Here is a 20,562-nt window from a genome sequence, read left to right as displayed (position 1 = left end):
GACCTTTGATCGTGTTATAATCTTAACATTAGTGTTACTTGTAACTAGGACTATTTCTGATTATATCTTTTTTCTTCTTCTTGTATTAGCTGTGTCTGGTTACCCTCAAATTTGTAACAATTTGTACCAATTGTTGCTGGAAGTCGTCTGTTAACACAAAAAACCAGCAAAAGAGAGCGATTCGAGAGAGACATTTTGACAGTTCTTTCACTGAGAGCTTGCAAATTCTTGCTGGACAAATTTCTTCTAGCAAGCACTTGCAAGCTTTTCTTCTTCCTGAAAACAATCAATCATCTGTTTTTAGTTTTTTTGTTGATTTATGTTTGTGAACATTAAAAACAATTTTATTGTGGAAATAACATAGTCTAATTGTATTGTTTTATGGAGAACAAATTTGTAAAGTGGAAAAATACTTTATTGTTTCATTTTCTTTTTTATTTTCAATAAAATACAACGTGTTTGCTTCCTTTATTGGCGGATAAATTGTTCTGTTTTGGCAAGCCAGCTGATTGCTTGATGGTTTTTGCTGGGAAGGTGTCTGTTTACTTTTTACAAAAGAGAATAAAAACCCCTTACTCTCTGAGAAAGTTCTTGCTGGGAAAGTAACCAGACAGACTTATTGTTATGGTGGGGACCATACTGAAATTAATATTGTATAATACGTATAGTTCAAAAACTTTTCATATTTTTCTTTTATATAATAAGTATGTTTATTAAGATGTATATATTTGAAATGTAATGTTTTTGGCCTTAAAGGCTTTGTATTGCATAAATGGACTAAATAAATAAAATAAATAAATGTTACGTGGTACCAAAAAATATCCCTACGACAACGACTACGCCAACGACCACAAAAACGTCTATGCCGAACATTTATTTTGATTGTAAAAACTGTAGGGTTAGTTGTTCTTCTGAATTAATAGTTTAAAAATGATCTACGTATAATTCTATTAATCTTTGTTACCAAAAGACTTCTTTAAAAATTTAATTTTTTGCTTGTAATTTTGGATACGACAACGCCAACCGTAATAAGGGTGATGATTTAACTGCATTTTTGGAGGCAAAGATTTTGCCGGTGTTGATTCATTTTAGAAGCACTCGCTTAAAGATCGATTACGGATAGCAACTCAACTGTAGTTGCGTTGCCGATGAGAAAATCATACAATTAAAATAACTGAAACGACAGAAATTTTTGTCATATCCATTAAATGTCAGTGTTTTCAACCTTCAGCTATTAATCTAATTGTAAAAAAGTATGAATTTCAATTAGGAAATGGAAATTTTTATTTTTTCGCAACGCAACTGGAGTTGGGTTGCTATCCATAATCGACCCCTAAAACCCCTTCGGAAGTAAAATCAATTGCGGTGCCATAAAATGCAGCGCAGAGGAAGTAAACACAGTCACGATTAAATGTAATGGAGAATTTTTATAATTTGTGCTAAGCTGGGTACACATTATCAGTTTTGAATGACAGCTTTGTTGTTGCTTGCTAGTGTGGCCGTTCATACAACCACCAAATATTTTGTGGTTGCTGGACAGTTATCGATAATTTAAAAAAATCGTCATTCAAAACTGACAATGTGTACTGTACTTTAATGTAATAAAGTTCTTAATGTTACAGATGGGTAAATTGGGTACAAATGGGTAAATACCCAGGTATTTACCCAATATGTGGGTATAAACTACAGAAACTAAAATCAATCAATTAGATGCGAAAACGCAATGTTTTAGCTAATTTTAACTGACTATGAATAAAATTATATTTTTTACATACGGAGCAAGATAAAATATGACCAATTTTGGTCCATATTTTGGTAAATTTCCCAGATATTGTGACATCACAATTTTGATATTTGAGAGCTATTAGAGCGGTTAGTTGTAGTTCCCCATGCAGAAAAACACATATGTTGGATCGAGATCCAAATGTTATCATAAATCAGGTGGATTGACCCGCGATTTTAGTGGATAATCTTGCGATTTACGTCCTCCTCGACAAAGCTATAATTTTTGCATTCATCGTTAAATTTTTCGCACAAGCAACTCCAACGACCGATTTGACACATAAAACGTTTAGTCCGCGTGGTTAAACCGTTTATCTGGCATTCTTTTTGATTTTCTGTTTGACAGAAAAACAAAATTTTGATTTCAAAATAAAATTTTATTTAGTCCCAATTGACATTAGGCGAGTTTACTTGCGGCAATTGTCAGTTTGTTGGTGAGAGAGGGTGTTGAGAGGCAAAGGGTTACCATATGCCTCACCTCTCTCTCCATCAAACTGACAATTGCCGCAAGTAAACTTGCCTAATGTAAATTGGGACTTACCCAAATAAACACACAAAAAAGAAATTTACCGGGTATTTACCCATGTTTTGGGTAAATACCGGGTAGAATCCCATCTATATTAATGTTCTTGTTTTACACAAATAATAAATGCATTTTATTATGGAATATTTTGCAATGGCTTGCATTTTTATAGCATCTTTAGACTGCATTTAAATTCGATCCAAAACACTACATCAAATGCCGTGATTTGAATCGAAAATGGAGTGCATCCTAGCTGTGTGCTGTGTAAGCAGTGTAACAGTTCCACTTCATGGCGTAAAATCACGATAAAGTGAGAATTTAATTTTTTTTTTCTAAAATTTTCCGCAGGTTTTGGGTTAATACGTGAATATCAGAATTTATGTTTTTGATATGTTTTGTGATAATCATCATATTATATCATTGATGTCAACGCCTGCACGTTGTCGTAACAAGAGAGAATAACGAATTCAAATGAGAGCTATGTCAGCCGTAGTTTAACAAGGGGACATTACCCTCCCATCAATTCTCTCTCATTTACTTTGGACACCAATGCCGTTGTTTAACAAAGGGACATTACTCTTCCATCAATTCTCTCTCATTTATCGTGTCAACAGGATACATTGACGGTGCGTTTCTGTTCGATCTTGTGAGAGTCTTTAGTCGGACGACAAAGTTTTTTTTTCACTAGTTGCAGAATTGATTAGTGAAATATGGAACTGTTATTAGCCTTGACCTATATTTTTTGTTCGTGGTTATTAAACCAATGTGATATTATGATTAGGAAATTATGTTATATTTTAAGTTAATATCCCTTCAGGGATGTTGTGGGAACATATGTATGTATGTATAATTTTGTAGATTGTAATTTGGAACATATCATTAAAGGTCAAATGCTAAGTTCAGTTGAAACTAAAATTTCTGAGCCATAGTACTACAACTCTCTTGTTGAGATTGGCGGATTTGATAAGAAAGTATGACAATGAAAAGAAACGGTGCGATCTGGTTTCACTCGATTTAACGAAAGCTTTCAATTCTCCCTGTTATTCCACAATGGTTCTAAAGCTTACTGTCGACTGATTTTATCTTACCTTAGTGGTAGAAGTCAATTCGTTGTTGTAAATGGTAAAGTTTCAAATATTCTTAATTTGAGATTCGGAATACCACAAGGGTCGGTTTTGGGACCTTTATTGTTCTTCTTCCTAATACCATTGATTCGCATTTCTGTTTGCTGATGACTTTCTTCTTCTGTTTAGTGCTGAAAGTGCCTATTTTGATGTTTTGGAACCCAACATTAATTATAATCTTGACAAGGTGGCTGCGTGGTCGAATAGGAATTCATTTTTGATAAACCCTACTAAATCCAGGGCAATATTGTTCGGATGTACTTGAACCATTTTACCTGATTTCGATGTAAAAATTTGTAATTCTCGTGTAGATGTCGTGAGTTCTCCTAAGGACCTAGGCGTTGTTATTGATAATCGATTGAATTATATGCAGCACTTGCAATCTGTCCTTGGAAAAGTTTCTTTTATATTGCGAAGCTCTACTCTTTGAATGTTTACTTGCAGTTAAAAATAAAATTTAGAATAGCGAATGCTTTACTGATGCCCCTAATCCTGTATGGGCTGGAAGTTGTTTCAGGCACTACAGCTATAGTAATGAAAAAACTGGAGAGAATTGTGAATATGGTAGTACGATTTGTTTTTGGAATCAGGAGTCGTGATCATATCTTTGAGTTCGTTTTGGGGTGTTCTTTTTAAAATTTTGTTAGTTATCGCAATCTGTCCTTGGGGTATTCTAGTCCCATTGCGTGACAGTTTCACTTTTTCACGGTCGGATAGGAATAAGGAAAATACTGTGCCAATAATAAACTGTCTTTGCTATGAAAGATCTTTTGTCGTTAGAGTTTCCCGCTATTGGAATGTTTTACCTTATTACTTGCGCATTTTTTTCCATACTAATAACGTTTTCCGATTAAAGCTCATGGATTACTATTCTAATAGAATTATCTACAATGCATAATCTTGCAAATATATCTATTGTTTTTGTAAATGCTCTAATTGAGAGTTGTTATAATAATTAAACCGGATACGATTTTCTTCAGTTTCTACCATGGTAGAACAAATATAAGGTAAAGTTAATACTACAACAAATACAACTCGAACAACAACCACAAAGGAATTTGTTTTTGTTTGTAACGTTACTGCCAGTTGTATTTGTAAACAAAAGAAGGAAATGTCTATAAATTATTGGAATTTAAAAAACTAATAATTTTTCACATTTGGTTGAATATTTAGGAAAACATGAATGAAAATTCGTTACATTTTCAATTTTTATGTTTCCACATCATTCCACTAAATGCATAAATTCTGGCAGAAAGTAGAATTCTTGAAGAAAAGTTTGGGGTCGCTGGAAATTCATAGAAAAAGGAGAAGCTGTTTCAATGTTTTGTTTTAGAAATCAAAGAAGCACATGTTTATTAGGGCTTTATTTTTTTAAATTTTAACAAAATACCTCACATATTAACAAACGTTGTATCGCCTCTACAAGCGGGGATTTACTGCGCGGCTTATCGTTCGAACTTGGAGGAGGTTACATATTGTTACGAATGTAACTGATAGGTTTGTTAGTTTAGTTTTATTTCCGTTAATTTAAAAATTTGAATTATAACGTAAAGTTTGTATTACGCAGTTACTTTATTTAAGCAACAACAACTACCATGTAGAACTCTCTTCATCATTCTAGTCGTTACATTACCTTTTGTTAATGTTCTTTTGTTTGTTTTGCCATAATAATGTAATTATCGTTTAGTTCCTACTTCTTGTATTTCGTGTAGTTGTTTGTTGTTGTAGTTACGTCATTACTGTGCTTGTATGTATGTGAGTATGGATGTTCGCTTAGTGCGAATGTGCGTCTGTGTGTTCGTTGCACAGATTCGAGGTGTTGCCAGATTTCTAGAAATTTCTAGACCAAGGAGATTTTGGGTATAAATAGAGTTACGAATGGCAACATTGGGTGAGTTGTGTTTTAAGCGTTGAACTGAACAGATCGGTTAAAGAATAGCTGCGTGCTAACTAGAGACTTGCTGTGTGCTTAGTAATTAAAGTCGGTTCTGAATAAGTGTAATAAAGTAAATAAAGCATTGTAGAAACGTAATCTGAAACGAACCCTGTTTTATTTGGTACAAATCGTATCGGGGAATAAAACAACGTCTACACGGATATTAGTTAAATCTAATTCCGTAACAATATCATTGATATGAAGAAGTCTTTCTGGGAAATGGGTTTTTCCGAATGATATATTTATTTTTCACAAAAAATATATGTCCCCAATGTACATCGACATAGAAATAAATGTATAAAATGTCATATGAAATTTGACACTAACGTTACAACCCAGTTCAGTCAGCTGTGTATTGCTGCTACCTTTTCTTATTCTACCATGAGTTTCTACTTTATCTTATGGCTGGGGAGCCAATATGTTTATTATTTTTTTAGTTGAATATAACTATTGGTCTGTTCCAGAACTGCAAGAATCTGCTAATTTTTACTATTTTTTTCCGATAACATAAAGGAAAAATTGTTATCGTAGTAAAAAATAGTAGATTCTTGCAGGTTCTGGAACAAAGCAAATTAAAGCAACCTTTTGCAATTATAAAAATCGGCCATAACTTCTACCCCCATTATTATAAGTCTTCTTTTGTTATAGTTTGGATTTACCGAAAACATTTATAGCGTTCCGGTAAAGTTAAAGTTAAAAGTGATGATTGAATTTCATGGAGGAGCTTCTTGCCATTAACTTTCAATGTGAAAATTATATTTTTTATGCCTCCAAATTAGTTTATTTTGCATTTTCAAATCCATCAGATAGTAAAAGAGCACATGTAATAATGGCCCCTAGACTATCAGAGATATGTGACTAAAATAATCTACTGATATATTCTTTGAGTTTAGTTAAGTAGAACTGAGCTCTTAAAGTATTGGATTTTTGTACCACTTTTAATCCGTATGGGCTCAATCATTAACTTGAGTTTTTCTCGAATCGGGCAAATGGCGTATGGAACACTTAAGCATGACTCCGACGAATTGTAGTATGTAACATACTAGGTGTGTTCGTTTACTCAATAATTTGTACAAATTTGTACAAGTCCAGTAACTTCTTGCAAACGACTAATGTCTTTTGTATTGTACTGAAGTGTAAACGAACAACATTCAGTAACAATTGGTCTGTTCCAGTACTGCAAGAATCTACTAATTTTTAATATTTTTTTCGATAACATAAAGGAAAAAATGTTATCGTAGTACAAATTTTGAGTAAACGAACACACATATCCTTTTACTGTCTTCTTACAAAATTAGATTTTTTAAATATGTATTTGTTTTCACGCAAATACAAAATAAATATGTATAAATACTATGAAATTAGTGAAGGGAATAGAACAACAAATCTTAAGAGATTCTTATAAAACTAAATTATAAAACTACGTAATTTTATTGGAATGTAACCCCCAGTTTTTGTAAAAAATTTTATTCTTCTCACACGAATTGTCAAATTTTGTAGATCGATTTACTCGCTTTAGCGCAAATGTAGAGCGCTGATTTTTAAATGAGGAATCCTTAATGATATATGGAACGGGTATACGAAAAATTAGATGTGTATGTCATCTGGGGGCTGAGCTATGAATGTCTAAATTATTACGAATATAGACGAACGAACAAAAATAAGTTACAAAAACTGGGGGTTAGATTTAAAAAGGGTCCCAAGTTTTTATAAGATTCAGCAAAGCTAACGCCTTTTCTTTTTTTCTTGCTTCCTTATTTTGTGCAATCTACGATTAATTGGCTGTGGCTCACAACTTGCCTTGGAATCCTGAAAAAACAAATGGAATACATACATATGTATATTCACACACATATACCGAGTTCTGTCAATATACAAACCTCTTGAGAATCCTCTTTGTCACGATGTGATGTATATGGCATTAAAATTGATGTTATTATACATGCCAATTGGAAGAACGCTCCAAAATACAAGCCCCATTTTAGTATGGAGCTAAATATGTCATCGTCCACGTATTTATCTAATTTTACCGACGGATCCATTGAAAATGTTGTTTTTATAAAAAAAATGTAAACAGTGGGGTTAAGTTCATAGTATTCCTAGAAATGAACAAGTGGAACTTTATCATCTAGTAGAGTTGTATAGTTCATGAACGAACTAGTTCAATTGAACGATTCATTGAAAAGAGCGTATGAACTAGATCAGTCGATATAGTTCATCATAGTTCAATAGTTCACTGAACTATAATCAGTCGGTGACCGTACGATCAACGAACGATTCACAATCTAGTTCAACATGTCGTTCACAAATACATAAAGTGACGGCGTCGTTTACGTTAAGGGATGCCTTTGTAATGTGATCAGTTTGTTTATGTTTTGGATCAAGGTACATGGAATAGCTATCCGAAAATGAAGATTTCTACAAAAACATACGAGACATAACATATTACAATATGTCGAATCCAGATTCAATCTGCCTTTTTGTATAGAAAAAAAGGGAAAAAATAAAAAGAAACACACACACAAAGCTTTTTTGCAATGACAATTTCTACACACACACACAACATACGATTTTTTGCCAGCCACCTAAATGAAGGATGTTTTTTCTAAAATTAATTAATCTTTCTTTAAGAATGCAATAATGCAAGTGTAATATTTTTGCTATGGAGCATTTAAATTATATTAGTCTTTTGTTTGTATTTGGTGTATGTATGCGTTTTCATCAAACGACCGATTAAGAGCCGGTGAACGATTTTGATCCCAATGATTGAACTGGACAGTGAACTATGAACTAGATTACTGACCTAGTTCAGTTTAAAGAGCTGAGCTATTGAACTAGATCTTTCAAATGAACTAGATTGTACAACTCTATCATCTAGTTCAATTACATATGGTCTGTTCCTTTACTTTTGAAAATGGTAAACTGGCAAAAGTAGCAAAAGTTGAAATCTACTTCCATATGAATTGTATGGTGTCTGAGGTAAAGGAACGCTTTTCGAGTAAAAAGTTGTAAAACGTGAAGATTCTTGCGCGTAAAGGAACAGGGCTATATTCAGACGAGCGAGTTTGACTGCTCAAAAACGCGTTGTCCGTTTTGATTCTCATTCGTTGCAACAAAATGTGGAAGTGAACGAAAACGTACAAAAAGTACTTTTTTGATGAATTCGTTCATGAAATATTTTACAAATTTTTTTTCATGTACATGTTATGATTTTTTATAATTTATTTAGGAACTTCTTTCCTTTAGAGGCACATGGCGGAAAAAATCGGCATTTTCACCTCAGGTAGTCCTTCCGATCCTGATTCCAACGGTGTATAACATTTGTCTCGGGAAATGTATACTTCCCGAGATATAGGCCTCGAAAGTTCCGGAAAATCCATAAAATGGACTTAAGTTAAATATGTTTAATAAACTCGAATTGTATGGAAATTTGGTTATTACAGGTATGTAGCGTTCTCCTAAATGCACTAGTGTAGGGAAAGTCCACACTTCTCGAGAAATAAGCCACTAAAGTTCCGGGACAATTTTTCGAGAATGGGAACAGAATTTCTTTTAAATAGCATTTTTTCTAGGTAGCCGGCCTTCGGCCGGGGATTTAAGACTTTCTCCCATGGACAGGTGCAAATCTCGGGAATGGGAACATAATTCTTTTTAAATTGAATTTTTTCTAAGTAGCCGGCCTTCGGCCGGGGCTTTAAGACTTTCTCCTATGGACAGATGCAAATCTCGGGAATGGGAACAGAATTTGTTTTAAATAGCATTTTTTCTAGGATTTAAGACTTTCTCCTATGGACAAGTGGAAATCTCGGGAATGGGAACAGAATTTTTTTGAAACTATAATTTTTTTTTCTAAGTGGCAAAAACATAATACCTTTTAAATGGTAAATTAAGATATATGTAAGACTGAATAAAAAATATACATTATTGTACAAATTTCAATCAGTATTATTTATTATGTGCTAATAAGTTTCATAAGCCTGACTATGACATTGAGTGGATTTCGTAAATGTAAACATAGTATAAGGCTAATTCGCAACTTTAGTTTGTATTTTTTTATTTTATAACAAATTCTTCGAAATATATTCACACTTGTTTCTCTTTTGAAGAAATTAAGTCGGCAGCGACGGTCGGCAACCAACTGTTTTTGTTTTGTAGGGATCTCTAAAGCAACTGCATATAAAATGTATCGAACGGAGTGCATTTTCCATAACTCTGTTGGACTACATCGAAAGATGTTGTGAAATCCTAACTCCAATTGCATAACTTCCAATTTTTTTTGCTGGGTATGAATTCATTTATGAATTTTACCAGAGAGCACGCAGCTAGGATGCACTCAATTTTACTTCCACAGCACACAGCTAGCTCTTATGTTACACGCTGAAACTTTCATACGAAACTTTCCCATTATTTTGGCGTTCATGGATCGAGTTCCATACACAAGTAATTGTATGAAATTACTGTAATGGGGAACTCGACCTAAGAACGCCAAAATAATGGGAAAGTTTCGTATGAAAGTTTCAGCGTGTAACATAAGAGATAAGTGTAGGATGCACTCATGGCACAATTACCCAGGTAGTGGCATCGTAAAATTGTGAATATGTTATGTCAAAACTTTCTTTATGTTGTTGGGGAAATTACAACAAAAATAATTTTTTTATAAAGGGATTTGACTTTTCATATTCGATCAGCTGGTGTGATACCACTACCTGGTAGTTCTGCCATGGATGCACTCCATTTTCGATCCAAATAATAGCTATTGATGTAGTTTTTTGGATTGAATTTAAAGGAACTCTTCGGATTGTGTTTTTAATCAATCTAAAGATGCAGTAAAAATGCAAGCCATTGCGAAATATCCCAGAATGAATAATATTAATTTTTTTAATATTAATTTTATTATTTGAGTAAAACGATGGAGTAAAACAAGAATATTAACAACTTTATTATATACATAAACACAAATTATAAAAAGTTTCCATTAAATTTAATCGCAATTGAGTATATTTCCTCCGTTCTCCATTTAATCCAAGCGCATCTGATTTTGCTTCATCATCCTAAAGGTTTTTTTATGTTGCCTTCCCATCATTAGTTCAGTTTTCGGAATGGACTTCACTCCATTAAAAATTTCTCGTGAATTACGGCAAAAATGTTCGCAACTTAAGTTTCTATTTCTTTATTTAAGGGCCAAACCTATAGCTCTGCGTGTTGCGTGTGCGTTCAAAAATACAAAAACAAAATACATACGTGTATATCAATTTGAAATATTGTTTTTATATTTTTGAACGCACACGCAACACGCAGAGCTATAGGTTTGGCCCTTATAATAAATTCTTAGAAATTTATATACTCTCTCTTAAGGGGTGTTTACACTATCTACCAATGTCATATGAACTGTCACTTCTTTAATCCATTCGACATCCTTTATGTTTGTCAAATAACATATCACTTTGATTTTTTGCGTTCACACTAGCATACAATTTCGTATGACCACAAAATATAAATCACGCAACAAACAAAAATTATTTTGTTAAAATCTTTAATCGCACTCACATTTTCGTTATCTTTACCTATTTTCTTAAGTTTTTGGTAAAATTGTTTTTTTCCAACAATTTATTTCTCAACTGCATACGAAAAAACATAGCCGAATAGAGCGCTGACTAAATGAAAATTTTACATATGAGTTGCCACATTATTTTGATAGATGAAAATGTTCATAGTGGTCACACGATGTGTATAACATTCACAGGTAGCAAATTTCGGTGTGTTCGTTTACTCAAAATTTGTACAAATTGTTACTGGATGTTGTTCGTCTACTCTTCAGTACAATGCGAAAGACCTTAGTCGTTTGCAAGAAGTTACTGGACTTGTACAAATTTGTACAAATTATTGAGTAAACGAACACACCTTTTGACATCTCATATGACATTGATAGATAGTAGCTCTATTCCTTTACGTGCAAAAATCTTCTAGTTTTACCACTTTTTACTCGAAAAGCGTTCCTTTACTTTAGACACCGTACAATTCATATGGGAGCAGTTTAAAACTTTTACTACTTTCGCCGGTGTTACTATTTTCAAAACTAAAGACCAAGTGTAAACACCCCTTTATATTTACTAGGCGTTTACACCAGACCGTTTGTCTTCAAATACAACTCTGATTTACTAACACATACATACATTTGTCGTTTGTCTCCCCGCTGTCCATCATTTCTTCATAGACAGTAGAGAAGAAAAATTTTTGGCATTTTTGTAAAAATAAGTGAGATAATAATTGAAATGTGTTGAAAACAAACGAACATGAACAAAAACAAAATATGTGAACGGAAAACAAAAAGAAATCGATGATTTTCATTTAAAATTTACAACTGTTTTTTCAGGTGTCGGGACGCCTACGTCACACAGGCAAGTTGTGGGATTTTGACAATCAATACATGAACTCAACTGTCCTGTCATTTGTAAACGCAGGGTTAGAACAGTGTTCACCAGCAACAACAAAAGCTTCGTTCCAGTACTTTTTTGATGATAAAAGTGTCAAAAGAGCAATCTGTTGAAAATTAGTCCAACACACACATTTTTCCGAGATGTACGGGAACGGAAAAATGACAAAAACGTCATAAAAACTGGAACAAATGTCAAAGTCGGCGTGTCACACATGTTACACATTTTTGCTCGCTCAAATTTGTCGTGTAAAAAGTTTCTAAAGAGATTTTTTAGTTCTGGAACGAAGCTAAATTCAACATCTGCGTTTGTGTTGGGCACACACATGAGATTAGGTCTGTACGATAACCCAAAAGTTTGTACAAACTTTTACAAAATGCTGTTCGATAACAAACTTGTTCAGTAAAAGAGAACTGACAGAACTTGCAAGTGGTTTCAAGAACTTGCAAATACTTTTTACTTGCGAAGTTATCGAACAGGCCTATTATCTATCCCTCTCTAGCATGGTACAATAATACAGGTAGCATTATCATGCCAGCTGATGGTAACATAATGTGTCAACTGCATTGAATTGATGTCAAATTTTGACACCTTATGTTACCAACAATTGCCGATGCGGCTACCTGCGGCTACTGATTTAGAATAAATGACTTCGCTAGCGGCGGGTAGGGATCAACCAACTGTTTTTTTGTAGTGATCTCTTAAGCAACTGTTTATAAATTGTACCCAAGTCGATGGTAAGACCAGCACGATTTCAACATGGCGACAGTCATTTACATGGTTTCCTTGCCAAAACAGAACATTTCGTCCGCCAATAAAGGAACAAAAAGAAGCAAAAATTTTGTATTTTATTTAAAATAAAAAAGAAAATGACCCAAAAAGGAATTTTTGCACTTTGCAACTTTGTTCTCCGAAAAAACAATAGAATTATACTATGTTTACATTTACGAAATCCACTTGATTTCATCTGTCAATTCCTTTGTGTATACGTCAAATGAAAACTTATCTGAAATCGATTGGATTTCATTTGACGTTTGAGCAATGGAATTGACAGTTGAAATCCCTTGTTTTCCTGAATTCCTAAAACTTCAAAATAAAGCTGTGTTCCAGAACTAAAAAGTTTTACAATTTTTACGACTTTTACACATTTTACTCGAAAAAGCGTTCCCGTACACAAAAAAGTTGTAAAATGTTCACTTCTCTTTAAACAAAAATGGCGCTGAATGACGCTCTCTTTAAAAACTTTTTACACGACAAATTTGGGCTAGTAAAAAAATAGTAACATGGTTGCCGGCGTCTGATTGGCTGATACGCCGACTTTGACATTTGTTCCAGTTTTTTTGACGTATTTTCCATTTTTCCGTTCCCGAACTATTTTAAAAAACTTGTGTGCGAGAACAAAATTTAAGTAAACAGAAAAGCAACAAGTTTATTTGTTTACAATGTATGTTTTGAGCATGTATAAGAAACGCGAAAAATGAATGAAGTGTCAAAGTTTCTCCACATAATCGAATTGTGGATATAATAAAATGATTGTTTCAATGCAAAGCTGAAGAATTTCTTCCATACAAATGCTCAAAAAACAATTTTAAAAATCATTGAATTCGATTGTTTTTAAAATTGTTGGGCATATTTTTCAAACAGCACACACACAGATAATGTTTATAATTTTGAAGTTTTAGGAACACTTGAAAGAAAAAATTTAAACTCTGTTCCAGAACTAAAAAGTTTTTACAATTTTTACGACTTTTACACATTTTACCCGAAAACCCGTTCCCGTACACAAAAAAGTTGTAAAATGTTCACTTCTCTTTAAACAAAAATGGCGCTTAATGACGCTCTCTTTAAAAACTTTTTACTCGACAAATTTGAGCGTGTAAAAAATAGTAACATGGATGCCGGCGTCTGATTGGCTGGTACAGCGACTTTGACATTTGTTCCAGCTTTTTTGACGTTTTTTCCATTTTTGCGTTCCCGAACTTTTTGAAAAAAACTTTTGTGTGACAAAAATTGTTCTCTCTTTTACGAGTTTTACTATTAAAAAGTACGGGAACAAAGCTTTAAACTAATATGCCATTTAGATATGACATCATTAGCCGGATTTAGCACATTATCAGGTTTTATTTGCTAAATCCAGCAAAAATCTACCAGATTTCCCATACAAAAATAAATCCTCGTATTGAGTGGATTTGTTTTAAATCTGGCATAAATCCTCGTATACAACTCTGTTTTTTGCAACATGTTGCTAGAAAATACAAAAAGTTGCAAGCTGGCACAAGAAACAAGGTAGATGCATCGGTGAATTGCTACACTAAAAATAATTTAAAATGTAAAAATTTGTAAACAAGGTGGAAAAATTAAATTTGTTTTGATGTACAAAGTTGATTTTAATCAACCAAGACTAATATTTACGATGGCTAAACGATAAAATAATTCGTTTATTTATTTTAGATGGGCAAACTGTGATAAAATAATTCTTTATTTGCTCTTTACTAAGCATTAGTAGCATAATGTGTGACCATTTTCAGTATTAAACAATAAATTTTTAATTTGACGTATGTTTTTTGAGACGAATTCAATTTACAAAAAATTTTTTTTTACGTTTCAAATTCGATCAGATGGGCTGATGCATCTACCTTGGTAATTGTGCTATGAACAAAAATCAGCTGACTGCCATTTAAATCCTCCAAAATGTATATCTAAATGCAATGAGATTTGTACTGGATTTATTAAATCCAGTCGAGGATTTATGGCTAGTCTAAATGAGCTATAACAGATATCTTTAGCTAACCTTTCTAATTAAACCATGGGGTAACCAGACAGACTTATTAACAACAAAATAAGCATACAAAGATTTACAGCCAGTTTCTGTATGTCGAAAGAAGAATGTGTGCGAATGAAACACGCCCGAACTTTAGTTTTCGAAATAATTTTACCTTTGCTTTAAAAAACAAATTTGAAAAACACACAAGAGCATGTTTTAATAAGAAAGGTAAGCCAAAGCTTTATGTCAATTTAAATTTTTTCATTCGAGTATGCCTAAAACTTCAGAACAATATAAACAAACTATGTATGTGTGTGTGGTGTTGAATAATATGCCAAGCAATTTTAAAAACAATCGAATTCAATGATTTTTAAAATTGTTTTTAGACCATTTGTATGGAAGAAATTGGTGAGAGTTGCATGGAAACAATCAGTTTATCATATTCACAACTCGATTATGTAGGGAAACCTTAAATCTTCATTCATTTTTCGCGTTTTTTATAAAATACTCAAAAAATGCATTGTAAACAAGCCCACTTGTTGCTTTTATTTTGAAGTTTTAGGAATTCAAGAAAAACTAGGGTTCTATAGATTTTTTTTCATTTAAATCTACCTCTTTACTTATACCATGCACAAGAGTTTAGACGTGTTTCTTTCGCACACATTCTTCTTTCGACATACAGAAACTGGCTGTTAATTAATAAACTAGGGAAAATTTAACTATTAATATTTAATAATATTTAATTATTTTGTGTTGTTTTTTAGTTTATTTATGTTTTGTTTTTATTGGTAGAGAAACATAAGAAACGCGAATGGTAAAATAAAGAGGACACGCAAAAATCTTAAATTTCACGTTAACGTGTGTGGACACTAACGAAACTTGAAAAGAAACTTTAACTAAATTGGTTTCAAGAAACCTGGCTAGTCTGACCATCGACCAACGGAATGCATTTTTCATATCTCCGTGTGGACTGCATCGAAGGATGTTGTGAAATCAAAACTCCGCAAGCACAGCTTCCAAAATTTTTTGCTGCGAAATAAAATGCATTTATTATTTTTGTAAAACATGAATACAAAGAACTTTATTATATAAACACAAATTAAAAAAGTTTCCCATGGTATAAGTAAAGAGGTAGATTTAAATGGAAAAAATTTATAGAACCCTTGTTTTTCCTGAATTCCTAAAACATCAAAATTAGTAAACACAAAAGCAACAAGTGGGTCTGTTTACAATACCAATGTTTAGCACTTTATAAAAAACACGAAAAATGAATAAAGGACCAAGGTTTCTCCACATAAACGAGTTGAGGATATGGTAAAATGTTTGTTTCAATGAAAAGCTGACAAATTTCTTCCATACAAATGTTCTAAAATTTATTTTAAAAACCATTGAATTCGATTGCTTTTAAAATTGTTTGGCATATTATTCAAACAGCACACACACATACAAAGATTGTGTATATTGTGTTGACGTTTTAGGAACAGTCGAAAGAAAAAAATTAAATTGACAGGAAGCTTTGGCTAACCTTTCTTATTAAACCATGAAGTTTCCATTTTGTGGTTGATGGGCAGTTTGACATCGATATTTCCGAAAAATCTACAGTCAAAACTGATCGTGTGTACCCCGCTTAAGAGATTCGATTTTTAGACTTTTCAAACTAAAAAAATCGATTAATCAAAAGTCGAACTTAACTATCCCTAGTCTGGTAGTCTGTCCTGCCTGAACGGTCAGATTGGAAATATAGAAGAATTGTAAAGGGAAGTCCTATTTATATCCTTAATACTTAAAATAACCAGTTATGTCGTTACAACGTATCAACAATGTTTCCATACGACACTTGTTTTATTTGAAGAATCCCAAGCAGTATTCCCATGTATCACGTAACATCGTTCGCAGACAATTTGCAACAGCTCCCCCAAAAAGTACTGGCCCCAGTACTTTGAAATTAGCCATTCTAGGCTCTGCGTTGGGAGCTACGGGAGGTACGGTATACTCTCTCTATAATAATTGGAAGGATGGAAATTCACATAAGGAACATGAACGATCTGCGCCGGTCGTTGTTAAGGAGTTTCCAAATGTTAAAATAACCAAGCGTTTCGTTAATCCGAAGGACAACTCGGGACTGGATATAACTCTATTTCAATTTCAAACCTGTCCTTTTTGCTGTAAAGTAAGGGCATTTCTCGACTATATGGGAATTTCATATAAAGTAGTTGAAGTCGACGCCGTTTTGCGTCAGGACATCAAATGGTCAACACAGAAAAAAGTTCCAATGGTGCTGATAAGGCAGAGAGATGGACGTTATGTGCAGATGACCGACTCTAGTGCTATTATTTCCTTGATAGCGACGTATTTGAACGATAAGAGTACAGATGTTGGTGAATTGGCACAGTTTTATCCCACTATTTCGTACTTTGACGACAATCAGAAGAAGAAATATGATATTATGAATAAATATTTCCTCATGTATAGAGATCAAACCCCCAAAGGACATTCAAAGGATGCTGAAGAGTAAGTATTGTCAATATGACACAATGTACGATTTGTCCATTGATGTTGCATTTTTAAATCCAACGCATTATTTATTAACTCTCTATAGGCTTGAACGTAAATGGCGTACATGGGCAGATTCTCATCTTGTTCACCTTATCTCTCCGAATTGTTACCAAACCTTAGATGAAGCATTTGAAACCTTTGAATGGTTTTCCCAAGCAGGTGAATGGGACATACATTTCCCTCATTGGGAGCGTAATTTGATGGTGTATGTAGGTGCTACAGCTATGTGGGGCATAGCTAAAATACTAAAGAAGAGACACCAGTTGTCTGACGATGTTCGATCTCACATGTATGACGCGTGCAATAAATGGACCAAAGAGTTAAATAAGTCAAATAGTAAATTTATGGGCGGAAAGCAGCCAAACTTGGCGGATCTCTCTGTATTCGGTGTCCTTAGTAGTATGGAAGGTTGTCAGGCATTCAAAGATTGTGTACAAAATACAAATATAGGTGCGTATAAAACTTTTTACAACGAATATGTCCATAATTTTTTACTTTCACAGGAGAATGGTTCTACGGCATTAAAGAGTTAATTCAGAAAAATCGGGGACAACTAATACGTGAACGTATTGAAGGAGAACTTTCTACCATGCTGAACTCAGCTGCTAATTAATCTTCGGAACAAATTGAATACTCTACCAGCTGACGGAAAAAATCTGAAATTTTTTTAAATTGTAAGTTTTTTCTAAGTAGCCGGCCTTCGGCCGGGTTTTTAAGACTTTCTCCTATGGACAGGAGCCAATTTAGAATTTAGGGCACGAAAACAACATTTTTTTAATTTAATTTTTTTTCTTACTTTAACAAGGGAATTTTCGGAACTTCAGGAGCCTATATATCGGGAAGTATGGACTTCCCCCCAACAAACTTTACATTTTTGTAATCAGGACGTAAAGATCTACCTGTGGTAAAAATTCAGATTTTTCCGCCAGCTGGTAGAGTATTCTATTTATGTCTAATCTTCTAACAAATCTAATGGTCAAAATCTGGTTGTTTTTCTTTTTGCTTTGTTTGCGTATTTTTTATGAATTTTGAAGCAATAATATTGACTATGACGACATTAACGTATTTAAAGATGGAATCTGAAAATAAATTATTTCTGTAAATATTAAGTTAATTTATTTAATTTTATTAATATTTCTGGTTTAGTTTTTAAACTAAATATTGCAATACCGAGGTAAGTTGTCGGTAACATATTTAGTATTCCATACGGCATGCTGGAATTTTTAGAAGACCGGTCAGAGAGAAATTGCAATATCTAATAACTTCAAAATACATTATTATATGTTTCATTTTACTATTGGGTGTATTTTAAATCGCAAAATAAACCAATTTGTCACCATTAAAAACATAATATTCACCTTGAAAGTTAGAGGTCGATTATGGATAGCAACCCAACTCCACTTGCGTTGCCCACAGCAAATTTAGTAATAAAATTTTCTATTTTCGCATTAAAATTTATACTTTTTTACAATTCAATTAATAGCTGAATTTGACAAAAATGTCCGTATTTTTCTAATAACGCAACTACAGTTGAGTTGCTATCCATAATCGACCCCTTAATGCCAAGGAGGTCATCCTTGAAATCTATTCATCACTTTTCACTTAAAGTTGACCGGAACGCTATAAATCTGTTCGAAAAATCCAGACCATAATAAAAGGAGACTTATAATAGTGAGTGACATTTTCATACATATTTGTTTATAAATTGTATTTTCGCTTAAACATGTAATGCTATTCGTATGATGTAAAATATTTGGTTTGTACTGCAAGAATCTACTAATTTTTACTATTTTCTTCGATAACATAAAGGAAAAAATGTTATCGTAGTAAAAAATAGTAGCTTCTTGCAGGTTCTGGAACAGAGCAATTGATTCCGTACTTGTTTAGCGTACTTGGTACTATTGTAATTATTGTAAATCGCTATTTTTTGTTTTGAAATTGGTGCAACAACGAACAACTTACACACGACCAAGGCCTAATTACGTGATTCGATTCGATCGAATATTTGCTCGTGAAAAAGATTTCGACACTAGGGATACGTAAAATCGATTTCGGTTAATCGATTATTGACCGTAAAATTTCCAAAAGTCGTAGTCGACTATTGACTGTGCGAAAACCGAATAATCGATTATTCTTAGTCGACTTTCGGAAGACGGAGTCAACTATTATTCGTAGTCAACCATTAGTCGTAGTCTATTATTATTCGTAGTCGGCTATTAATCGTGGTCGACTATTAGTCGTAGTTGACTATTGGGTGTGCTAAAACCGCATAATTGACGGTCCTTTATTTACAACCATCACGGATCGTATTAACGAAAATGGTCGATTATATTCGATTATAATCGGTTTTCGGCCGTTAACGATTAATCGAAAGTCGACTTTTAGAACACTCTCAAATAATCGACTAACCGAAAATCGAGTTTTAAGTTTTTCACGAAAACCGAATAATCGAAAAACCGATTATTGCAATTCACTGCGTATCCCTATTCGACACGATAAAAAAGTGGCATGACGAGATTCGATCGAAATCGTTGATCGAACGTTTCGAGAGTAACCGGTAATCGAACTATGAAAACCTATGAGTACTTTAGGGAATATTATGAAGGTAGATGTAAAAAATTGTGTTTGTTTGAAAGCAAGAACTAAAAAACAAAATTATGAATGAAAAAATGTAAATATTTGTGGAATTTGTTGAACAAAACATTGAATAATAATTTCGGAATGAAGTTGTGCTAAGAAAAAAAGAAAATTATTAATTCTTGCAAAATCTTTTTGACATTGTTGTAAGAGATTGCTAATACATCTACCTTAATAATCCTCTCTCAAAATAAATGAGAGTTTGGTGGGTGTTTTGCATTAGCATCGGTGTCCAAAATAAATGAGAGAAAATCGATGGGAGAGTAACGTACCTTTGTTAAACAATGGCTGACATGCTCTCATTTGAATTCGTTATTCTCTGTTGTTAAGACAACGTGCAGGCGTGTTCATCAATAGCAATGGTGCACAAGAAGAGAATGCTATTTTGGGTTTTTGTATGGGAAAGAGAGTTGTAGTTAACTTTTTCGTAAAGACGCGTGCATGGCTGATCAATAGTTTAAAATCATTGATGTCCAAAATAAATGAGAGAGAATTGTTGGGAGAGTAATGCCCCTTTGTTAAACAACGGCTGACATGGCTCTCATTTGGATTTGTAATTCTCTGTTGTTACGACAACGTACATCAACGTTTAAAATGTACTTCACTTATAAAATAAAGGCTATTAATATTAAATATTTTTTTCTGTTTTGCAGAAATGCTTATTTTTCAACTTATTTTTTTAACGACTGCAAACACTAATTTTTGGTTAATGATTGCATGCATTTTAATTCTAAATTTATCACAATTTCTAAACACGACTGCAATGGACTTTTCCCAATTTCTCTTGTTATATTGAGTAAAAAATG

The 20,562-nt window shown here is 33.2% G+C and overlaps 2 protein-coding genes across 4 annotated transcripts; one reads left to right on the top strand and one right to left on the bottom strand.

The window, feature by feature from the left end:
- Positions 1-4,751: 4,751 nt before the first annotated feature.
- On the bottom strand, positions 4,752-7,483 carry LOC141404063 (protein anon-73B1). Its single transcript, XM_073987316.1, has 2 exons — positions 7,246-7,483; positions 4,752-7,174 (listed from the first exon to the last, which is right to left on the bottom strand). Exons 1-2 carry the CDS (start codon positions 7,405-7,407, stop codon positions 7,091-7,093), a joined length of 246 nt encoding a protein of 81 aa, XP_073843417.1. The 5' UTR covers positions 7,408-7,483; the 3' UTR covers positions 4,752-7,090.
- An 8,756-nt stretch (positions 7,484-16,239) lies between these two features.
- On the top strand, positions 16,240-18,233 carry Su(P) (prostaglandin E synthase Su(P)). Of its 3 annotated transcripts, none has more exons than XR_012412964.1 (4): positions 16,241-17,074; positions 17,163-17,569; positions 17,623-17,793; positions 17,925-18,233. XR_012412964.1 is itself a non-coding variant. In XM_073987501.1 (4 exons), the coding sequence occupies exons 1-3, from the start codon at positions 16,362-16,364 to the stop codon at positions 17,730-17,732; spliced, it is 1,230 nt and encodes a 409-aa protein (XP_073843602.1). In that variant the 5' UTR covers positions 16,244-16,361; the 3' UTR covers positions 17,733-17,737; positions 18,081-18,100. The 3 variants fall into 3 exon arrangements, 2 of the variants coding, with proteins under 2 accessions (XP_073843601.1, XP_073843602.1); XM_073987501.1 differs by having other exon boundaries at positions 16,244-17,074; positions 17,623-17,737; positions 18,081-18,100; XM_073987500.1 differs by having other exon boundaries at positions 16,240-17,074; positions 17,623-18,233.
- The last annotated feature ends 2,329 nt before the right edge of the window (positions 18,234-20,562 follow it).

The sequence above is a fragment of the Musca autumnalis genome, unplaced genomic scaffold (assembly GCF_047663935.1).
Source record: "Musca autumnalis isolate F117 unplaced genomic scaffold, ASM4766393v1 scaffold_4, whole genome shotgun sequence".
NCBI classification, from domain to species: domain Eukaryota; kingdom Metazoa; phylum Arthropoda; class Insecta; order Diptera; family Muscidae; genus Musca; species Musca autumnalis.
The sequence above is the reverse complement of the archived record's forward strand: the minus strand, read 5'-3'. Positions and strand labels throughout refer to the sequence as shown.